This window comes from Cebus imitator, unplaced genomic scaffold (assembly GCF_001604975.1).
Source record: "Cebus imitator isolate Cc_AM_T3 unplaced genomic scaffold, Cebus_imitator-1.0 Scaffold59, whole genome shotgun sequence".
NCBI lineage: Eukaryota > Metazoa > Chordata > Mammalia > Primates > Cebidae > Cebus > Cebus imitator.
In genome coordinates this window covers 470,815-481,053 of record NW_016107374.1, presented here as the reverse complement: position 1 = coordinate 481,053, position 10,239 = coordinate 470,815, and the positions used below count along the sequence as shown (strand labels likewise).

Below are 10,239 nucleotides of genomic sequence, written 5' to 3'. Positions count from 1 at the left end.
CAGCCTGGGCAACAGAGTGGGACTCCGTCTCAAAAAAAAATTAAAATATATTTTTTGGGTAAAATACTTCGATATCTTTCAGGGCCTGCTATCTGTCATGCCGGTATCGTACTGCCACGGAGAGTCCGCCCAGACCGTGTTAAGTCTGCTTTTTTTTTTTTTTTTTTTTTTTTTTTTTTTTTTTTTTTTTTTTTTTTTTTTTTTTTTTTTTTTGAGATGGAGTTTCGCTCTTGTTACCCAGGCTGGAGTGCAATGGCGCGATCTCTGCTCACCGCAACCTCCGCCTCCTGGGTTCAGGCAATTCTCCTGCCTCAGCCTCCTAAGTAGCTGGGATTACAGGCACGCACCACCATGCCCAGCTAATTTTTTGTATTTTTAGTAGAGACGGGGTTTCACCATGTTGACCAGGATGGTCTCGATCTCTTGACCTCGTGATCCACCCGCCTCGGCCTCCCAAAGTGCTGGGATTACAGGCGTGAGCCAGTGCGCCCGGCCCAGGTCTGTTTTGATGTTAATGCTGGTCCGAATTCCAAAGGGAGGAGGGTCTGATGAGGCGGGTCCCCTCCGGCCTTTCGCCACGAGGGCCCGAACTCGCGGCGACGGTTCCCTTTAGGATGCCCTTGGCAGGGAGGAGGGCTCCATCGGCCGGCTGGGGGGCTTAGAATTTTATTTTTGGTTTACAGCGCAAAAGAAGAGCAATGAGGCCAGGACGCGGATGGGGACGGCGAAGCAGCGGCTCCAATAGAAGCCAGCCACTCGCGGCCCAGCAGGGTCTCGGCGCCCGGAGATCGGTGGACCCATAGTGGCGAGCGCGGCCTGGGGCTCAGGGACCACGTGCGCTGGGCCGGGGAAGGCCGGATGGAACGCGAGCGCGCGGGCGCAGCTTCCGGCGGGCCGAGGGCGCGGACCCTGCGTCCGGGGCGGGACTTCCGGCGAGGCGCGGAAGCGGCGTCAGTTGCTGGTGAAGTGGGTCAGCGGGCGGATGCAGTCGGCGCGGCGCGTCGTGTGCGCCCTGTCCGGCGGGGTGGACAGCGCCGTAGCCGCGCTGCTGTTGAAGCGGAGAGGTGAGGCAGGCGAGGCCCCCGCCCGGCCCCGAGCGAATGTGCCCCAGAAAACCTGTCCCCGTCCCCCGTGGCCTTGGTCAGGCCGCCTCCCTCCCAGGGCCCCAGGTTGCGCCCTCTGACCTCCGCTCCTCGCCCGCCACCTGTCTGGTCGGAGGTGTGCGCGACTGCAGCTCCCCCAGCGAAAAGCCGGCCGGCCAGGGTGGAGAGGGGAGGGGAGGGTTTCTCACGAGTCTGCGGCGTCCGCGTTCGCCTGTGAGGCCGCGGACACTGGAGGGGAGCTGGGATCGCCGGGGCCGGAGGCCTGACCTCTGCGCGCGCCGTGGCCGCTCGGCGGGAGGTCCTGTCCGCCCCACTCAGCAGACGGACACCCGCCGCGCGGCGGGTCTGCTTATTCAGTGTCTCCTGTGTTCTCCGCTCGCTGGAGGCCAGAGTTTTCCCCAGAAACATTGGCATTGCTTCCGGGCGTCTAAACGGAGCCCCACAGGTGCTTAGAATTCCTCGAGCCCCTCGCTGAAATGAGCACCTGTTTAACTTCACCTGTGTGGCTCCCCGCAGGAGGCTGCATTCAGAGAGTAACGTTTGCGGAGCTCTGATTTGCGCCGACTTTGGTTCCTGATCTTGGGCAAGTTAATTAAGCCCTACCCTGTAAAATTCGTCTAACACTGCCTCACGGGGTGACGGGAGGGATTAGATGGTTTAATACGTATTGATGGGTTTACCCCCGTGCCCAGCAAATACCAGGTACTCAGAAAACACTAGTGGCTGTTAGTTTATATTGTTAATAACCGTAGCTATTATGGTAGGTATAGCAAGTGCCAAAGAGAAGGGTAGGCAAACCATAAGCAGAAATAGTTGTTGAGAAGGGAGAGTGGAGGAAAGCACTTCCCAGAGGTGGAAGTGTTCAGCTGAGCCTTGAAAGAGGAGTCTGATGTCACTATGCAGAGACGTGGAGGTGGAGGAGGTTCTCCGGGTAGACTGCGGTGCAAGCAGAATCGCAGAAGCCTGGAAGTGTTGGCTGGTTCTGGCCAGATGGAGGTAGAAGGAGAGGAGGCTGGAAAACGTTAATGATATATCAAGGGCTTTATACCGTTAGGTAGGCAGCATTGGTCTGGTTGATCTAGGATGGAGTGGTCTTGTGTGTGTGGTGGTGTCGTTTTGGCAAAGCTTTGTCATCGCATTTCTGTAGTTTTGGGTACTATATGAAGCCTTCTTCAGCAGTCATTTGCCCTATCACATTACATTCAGCCTTCCTAAAAACCAGCTTTCTCATATAGGGTCGGTACCTGTGTAGTTTGCTAAGGTAGTGGAGGGCTAAAGTTGGCCTTTCCAATATTTGTGTGAATATTTTGTTACAATCGAAAAGGGAGAAAATAGATAATAAACTATGTAGGTGGTCACCTCTTACAAAATATTCAACATTTTATTTATCTTTATATCTGATGACTTAGAATCTAAGTTGTAGATGGTAACTAGAAGCAACTTTTGAAATGACTTTCCATTCCTGATAACTGAATGGTGCTTTGGAAAATTTGGTTGAGTTTCAACTCTTCCTTTGTGGATTTCACACACATTGACTAAGCCCATTCTGCTGGTATTGTGCTGATACACAGATGGGGACACAAAGATGAGAAAACACAACCTCGTTCATCTTGGGGACTCAGGCACCAAGACGGAGACTGGAGCCCGTCTCCAGACATGGCCAGGCAGACCAGGCACAGAGGCACAGAGGCACGGGAGCACAGCATGTGGGGAACTGCTCAGAGCTCAGAAATCACTGCCTTTTCACTCAAGGTTGATTTCTGTACTCTCTTTAACTGACCTTTCTTCCATCCCCAGGTTACCAGGTGACAGGGGTGTTTATGAAGAACTGGGACTCGCTGGACGAACATGGGGTCTGTGCTGCTGACAAAGACTGTGAAGATGCTTACAGAGTCTGCCAGATCTTAGACATCCCTTTCCATCAGGTGTCCTACGTGAAGGAGTATTGGAACGATGTGTTCAGGTGAGTGCAGGTTGCAGCTCAAAGGAGGCTTCCTCACGCTGTGGATCCTTCAAGTGGAAGGATGGCGGTCTTCAGCCTGACAGACTCCTGTGCAGCCCAGCGCGCTCCCTCCACGGTGGTGCTGAAGCTGCAGGAGGCCTCGGCTGCCCTTGGGGCCTCTGTTGGAGGCAAGGCCTGGACCCCACAGCACTCCCAGCTCTCTCACACCTGTCATTTTTGCCACTTGCCTGAAGTCTGTTTAATGCTTTCTTGGACCTTGAGTTGTTTCTGTTGCCCTGTTAGGGAAGGGGAGCTAAGGCTGAGGGCTCCCCTGGAGATGAGCGTCAATGCCTGTGAGCTGTGTGGGTCATCGATTATGGGGATTCTGAGAGAACAAGTTAGGTGATATGTGGCCCGGCGTGGCCCCGTGCCTTTGCAAACAAGAAACAAACAGAAACTTACAAAATCTAATACAGCCCCAATCATTAAGTGCTTACTGCGTGCTGGGCATGTGCTACATCTAGGAACATTAAGATGTCTACGCTGTGACCTTGTTCTGTAGGAGTCTGCGGTCTAATTGGGAGCACATTATCCGTCTTCACAAGAGGTGATAGTGATGCGTGGCATGTAGGAAGTGCCAGTGATTCTATCAAGAATCACTGAACCCGGGAGGAGGGAGAAATTTGCAGTGTGGAGTAATCAAGAAGGCTTCACGAAAGAGGAGGGCTTGCCAGCAGAGGAGTAGAGAAGACACTCCAGATGGGGTAGCGAGGGCAGCAGTGAAGCGGAGAAGAAATGCCTGTGGTTTATTGCAGGACCGCTGTGCGGTTTGCCTGGACTTCCGCTCCTGCAGTGGAAGGAGTGTGGGGCTCGTCCTCTGGTGAGCCCTGACTGTGCTGACTGTCGGGCAGTTGTCGGGCATCTGACACAGCAGGCCGTGGGCACAGACAGGCTACCTTGCCTGAGTGGGCTGTAGGAGCAGAAAAACCTTGTGTTGAGTCCTGACTCTGTCACTTATTATATGACCTTGGGCAATTTACTTGACTTTGTTATTTTAATTGGGGAAAAAAAATGCGTGTGTGTGTGTATATATATATATATATATTTCCTGACAACAAAGAACCAGAAGAGTTACTTGACTTTTTTAATCCTCAGTTTTCTCATCTTTAAAATGGTGATAACACTGATGCCTCACAGGGTTATGTAAGAAGTAAGTAAGATTAGGTTCTAGTTTTTATGTCTGGTATATTAGTAAGCATTCAATAAACATAGCTGTTTTTCTTTTCTTTCTTTCTTCTTTTTTTTTTTTTTGAGGTGGAGTCTTGCTCTGTCACCCAGGCTGGAGTGCAGTGGTGCGATCTTGGCTCACTGCAACCTCTGCCTCCCAGGTTCACGTGATTCTCCTGCCTCAGCTTCCCAAGTAAGGTAGCTGGGATTACAGGCACGCGCCACCATGCCTGGCCAATTTTTGTATTTTTAGGAGAGACAGGCTTTTGCTATGTTGGCCAGGCTAGTCTTGAACTCCTGACCTCAGAAGATCCACTGGTCTTGGCCTTCAAAAGTGCTGGTATTACAGGTATGAGCCACTGCACCTGCCTGCTGCTTTTATTTTCATTATTAGAAAGATGAGTCTGAGAGCTAAGCTATGAGGACGCAAAGGCATAAAATGATACAGTGGACTCTGGGGTGAGGTACAAAAGACTACATACACACTGGCTACAGTGTACACTGCTTGCGAGATGGGTGCACCACAGTCTCAGAAACCACCACTAAAGGGCTTACCCATGGAAACAGATACTGTCTGTTCCCCCAGAACTGCTGAAATAAGAAAAAGGAATTTAGAGAGATTGGACCTGGCTCTGGGGGTGGCCCTAGAATCTGCTTTAACAAGCACTTCAGCTGTGCTGGTGTAGAGGGTTGTCAGGGTCTTTGAGAAAAGGTGTGATGGGGCTTATGACGTGTGTGTGGGAGACCAGAGAGGAGAGGAGGCAGCAGTAGTTTCAAGATCATGCCTGCGTGGCTGGGGAAAGCCGGTTTAGGGGACTCCTCATGAGTACTGTAGAGTTTGAGGTGACAGCAGGGAATCCAAGGGAGCTGACACTTCACCTGCTGGCGCAGCATTCTCAAAGTGTACAAGGGGAGGTGGTTTTTGAAGTTTAGCTCGGCTCTGAGGCCGGATAGGAAAAGTGACTTGTCTTGAATACTATGGCAAGTTAGGAGCGGAGCTGGGATTAAAACCCGGCTTTTGGCCGGGTGCCGTGGGTCACGCCTGTAGTTCCAGCACTTTGGGAGGTGAAGACAGGTGTATCATAAGGTCAGGAGTTCGAGACCAGCCTGACCAACATGGTGAAACCCCGTCTCTCCTAAAAATACAGAAATTAGCCAGGCATGATGACAAGTGCCTGTAGTCCCAGCCACTTGGGAGGCTGAGGCAGGAGATTGCTTGAACCCGGGAGGTGGAGGCTGCAGTGAGCTGAGATCGTGCCACTGCACTCCAGCCTGGCAACAACAGAGTGAGACCCTGTCTCAAAAAAGACCCAAAAACCCTGGCTTTCCAGGCCGGTGCTTGCTGCTGCTTTCAGGCGCTTCTTGATAGGGACTGAAAGGAGGCGGCGGCCAGGTAGAGTCTTTTTCCCATCTCTGGGGCTGCCCTCGAGCTCGCCCCGGGCTTCAGCCAGCCTGCACTCCATCCTCACCCAGTCCCCGCTTCCTTTGGAGGCATTGGTCTTTCTGCTGAACACTCACTTCTCTAGGAGGGCTCTCTAGCTCAGAAATTTCTTTTTTTTTTTGATGGAGTCTCTGTCGCCCAGGCTGGAGTGCAGTGGCATGATCTTGGCTCACTGCAACCTCCGCCTCCTGGGTTCAAGCAATTCTCCTGCCTCAGCCTCCTGAGTCGCTGGGATTACAGGCACGCGCCACCATGCCCAGCTAATGTTTTGTATTTTTAGTAGAGACGGGGTTTCACCATGTTGACCAGGATGGTCTCGATCTCTTGACCTCGTGATCCACCCGCCTCGGCCTCCCACGGTGCTGGATTACAGGCTTGAGCCACCGCGCCCGGCAGAAATTTCTTTTGAATTCTTTCACTCAAGACCCACTGGTTTTCAAGGGTCAGATCCAGATGTGTTTTAACTGCTGAGTCTTTTCAGCCGCTCTCTCCCTGATGAAGCACAGGAAAGGCTTCTTTCCAGTGAAAGAAGAGGCTGGGCTACTCCGTTGTTTTTGCTAATGTCAACTGACACACCTTCCTGTCTGTTGTTTAGGAAAGGGTTAACATATGTCTTTTCAAAAACTGATGTAAATGTTCAACCTCTTCAACATCTATTGATGACTGTTACGTAGAAAGGACACACAGAGACACAGATTGCATCGTAAATAGTTTATAGTTTAATGAGCTTCCCGATAACTTTCTAATAATTAAAATAAAATGGAACGTGTCCTAATATCAGGTGTTGTTGCAAATATAGAACAAGAAGAGTTTTTATGAACTTCTAGGGGGAGCAAGAAGTAGGTAAATACTTTGGTGCCTGCTAAAGTTGAAGATACACAAGTAACATCTGAGTCTGTGCAGATCCATGATCTGTCTGCGTAACAACCTTCTTGATCAGCATTGGTTTTTTTAACCCTTGTTGATTAATAGAGTGTTTTAAGTTAAATGAAAAAAAAAATGACTTATACCAAAATACACCAATTTTTAAACTCCCAAAATAGGCATCATAACCCTCTTGAAGTGAATCCTCTAAGACTGAAATTCTTGCTAAGTCTTGATGGTATCGTAGCATCTTTTTCCCATATTCAGTTAGTCTGTTAGCAGAGATTCACAGAATAAGGATGGCGTGATCCACTTTTAAACACCCAGGAGGTTGCTCATTCTGAGAAGTGTGTATTCATCACATGAGGAAAGTGTTTTTGGTATATTTGCCCAGTGACCCAGCTTCCCAGGCTGAGGGTGCAGAATGGCTCGTGGAGCCCTTGTGTAGGGAAACTGGCTGTTTCTCCTCTGCTCCCACACCACAGCAGTGATCCTCACAGAGGAAGGCTTCTGTGACCAAAGGTGTGGGGGTTTTCCCCCATACACCAAGCAGTGGACACCAACTGGGTGTCCTCCAATTCAGCTCTGACACCATCTACCTGGAGATAGTGCCAGATCCCAAAGATTGGGGGTTCAGTCCCCAAGACTGACCCCCCCCCCAACAACAGTCGAAAGTATGAGCCTCTAGGACTTATGACCAACTGGCTTCAAGTTGGGATTCCCATGACTTCCTCTTTGGGTTCGATTATTAAACAGTTCCTGGAGTGGTTCACAGAACTCAGAAAAACACTTACTTACATTTTATTATAAAGGATATTGCAAAGGATACAGATGAAGAGGTGGGTCAGGTGAGGTATGGGGGAAGGGTCATGGAGCTGCCACACCCTCCCTGGGGACCACCCTCTAGGAACCTCCACAGTGTGGCTGTCCGGAAGCTCTGAACCCAGTACTCTTGGGTTTTTATGGAGGCTTCATGACATTGCCATTCCTTCCCCCAGGATATAGAGCGGAATTGTCTCTGGGGAGGATGTTAAGACCCACAGTCAGAAAGGCAGATGCTTGTAATCCCAGCACTTTAGGAGGCTGAGGCAGGAGAATTGCTTGAGGCCTGGAGTTCAAGACCAGCCTGGGCAACATGGCAAGACCTTATCTCTATAGAAAAAGATGCAGTGGGCCCGGTAAAGTGGCTCATGCCTGTAATTCCAGCACTTTGGGAGGCCAGGAGTTCAAGACCAGCCTGGCCAACATGGTAAAATTAGCCAGGCATGGTGGTGCACACCTGTAATTCCAGCTACTCAGGAGACTGAGGTGGGAGAATTACTTGAACCCAGGAGGCAGAGGTTGCAGTGAGTGAGCCAAGATCACACTACTGCACTCCATGCTGGACGTGACAGAGTTAGACTTTGTCTCCAAAAAAAAAAAAAAGATGCGTTGAAAGGAGTGTAGGCCAAGGCCCACCCCTAAGGCCCACCACACTCAGCATGACAGCAGAAGACTAACGGGCTGTGGGAGGGACGAGCCAGGAGCTGTGGATGAAAGCCAGTGCATAGCATAGCCCCACAGCCCTGCAGTGCAAGTCTAGGGGATTTCATTTCTGCTGTCACTCGGGCATCGTCTCTTCCTTACCCAAGCCCTGCTGTGTTGGAGGAGTCCCAGAGGCGGGGATTTAGTGAGACCCTCACAACCACCCCCACTCCTGACCCCACGCGCCCTGCGAGCCTACCCGGAGAGGGTGGTCCCGAGCCGTGGTGGCGGAGAGTAACACCTTGCTGTCTGTCAGGTGGCTCATGCAGCAGGCTGTAAACAAGCGTTTGATGACAGTGGCTTTGTGTTGAAGCTCTTCTGTTTTGCAGAAAATTATAGTTTTGGTATAACAAGGAGAAATTCTACATTAACAAGCAATTTAGTGAACTTTTTTTTTTTTTTGAGAAATGTTTCACACTTGGAACTGAAGTCACTTTCTTTTATTCTAGTGATTTTTTGAATGAGTATGAAAAAGGAAGGACTCCCAACCCTGACATAGTTTGCAACAAGTACATCAAATTCAGTTGCTTTTTTCATTATGCTGTGGATAATCTTGGTAAGTAATTCGGGTTTAAAACATTTTTTTTTAGAGATAGGGTCTCGCTCTGTCAGTCAGGCTGGATTGCAGTGATGCGATCATGACTCACTGCAGCCTCGACCTCCTGGGCTCAAAAGATTCTCCCACCCCAGGCTCCTGAGCAGCTTGGACCACAGGCATGCCACCAGTGGCTAATTTTTTGTGGAGCTGATATGTCTCAACTCTGTTGCCCAGGCTGGTCTCAGACTCCTGGCCTCAAGCAGTCCTCCTGCCTCGGCCTCCCAGAGTGCGGGGATTCCAGGCATGAGCCCCTGCGCCTAGCCTGTTTCTTCTTGTTGGACCTCCTGATGCTGAATTGCTTGCTTCGACCACCTGTTGCTGTCTGTGGCTATGCTTTGTGAATTCTAGGTTCTTTGTCTCCTGTCCCCTGCCATTGGGGTCACCATACGAGTTTCTGAAGTTGTGGCTCTGGCCTCTGGGTTTGCTGTGTCCCACTGCAGCTCACCCTGTTGTGTGGGCCACGAGACACCATTGTAAGCCAGGGACCCGGTAGTGTCAGCGCTTTCAGCAGTGATGTAGATGAGACTTGCAGATCTGATGCGTGAGTAACCTAAAGTGAGGATGATGATGAAAGTTAGTTTGTGGAGTCAGGAGTAAACAAATGCCTACAAAACAGAAGGTCTACATTTCAACACTGAACACCGAAACCAGGAAACGTCATAGAGACAAATGCAGAGTTTGCACCCAGGTTCAATAATTAATTCTCCTAGTACAAGGCTGGAAAGACCCAGCTTGGTTGCCATTGAATATGCAGAAAATCAGGGGGATTTAGGTGCCCCCACGCTGACTGAGCCAGGGGTGTGATGTCTTTTTGTCAAAGCCAGCCGACTGAGCTCACCTTGACGATCAGAGAATGTCTGGGAAGGGGTGGTGTATCCACTGTGATCCGTCCTGGTTAGGCCATGTCAGTTCTTCAGGAAAAGAGTGACAGACTGACAGAATGTGAATTGATTTTTATTTTCAGGGTGTCCAGAAATATGTCCTCCATGAACTGTTGAGATTATTTTGGGTCCTAGTGGCAGGGGTCAAGGGTGTGAGTTAGGAATGCATTCTTTGTGTGACACCGGAGGACAGAGTTAGGACTGGCAGAAGAAAAAATTCCCTGGGGTGGAGGCACAGGCAGCTGTTGAGGAAGGGAAGGCTTGCCTTTGGAGAGTGCTAAGCTCTCTGTCACCAGAGATTCTGAGGGAGCCCCTAGGTGGCTGGCTGTCGGGCACGCTGTGGAAGGAACTTCTGCAGTGCCTATGTCTGCATCTGGAGGAAAGGCGTGAGCAGCGCACACAGGACGAGAGACTCCTGACCCCACCGTGCTGCTCAGAGGCGTCCCGTGCTTTTTCTAGTAGAAGTGTTGTTCTTTAAGGACATAAATTTAAAGTGGATTTTTTTCTCTCTGAGAAACTCAGTCAAGATGAGATCATGTTTCTAAAGTGCCTTTTTCAGATCGTTAATATGCAGCAGTTAATTCTTGCTGTGTCTTCTGTTTATACTGAGCTAGTGTGACTGGTTAGGGACGGATCCATTTTGCTGCACCTTTCATATT

General features: G+C 50.3%; 1 protein-coding gene across 4 annotated transcripts in view; it reads left to right on the top strand.

Moving 5' to 3' along the window:
• The first annotated feature begins 652 nt into the window (after positions 1–652).
• Positions 653–10,239, top strand: part of TRMU (tRNA mitochondrial 2-thiouridylase) — a 20,174-nt gene continuing 10,587 nt past the window's right edge. For 2 of the 4 annotated variants that reach the window (XM_017529451.2, XM_017529450.2), the window contains exons 1-3: positions 929–1,064; positions 2,901–3,066; positions 8,551–8,657. In XM_017529451.2, coding sequence (XP_017384940.1) covers positions 8,640–8,657 — 18 coding nt within the window. In that variant the 5' untranslated portion in view covers positions 929–1,064; positions 2,901–3,066; positions 8,551–8,639. Of the gene's footprint in view, positions 1,065–2,900; positions 3,067–8,550; positions 8,658–10,239 lie in introns of all 4 variants that reach the window. The other 2 variants (XM_017529447.2, XM_017529449.2) reach the window with 2 other exon arrangements.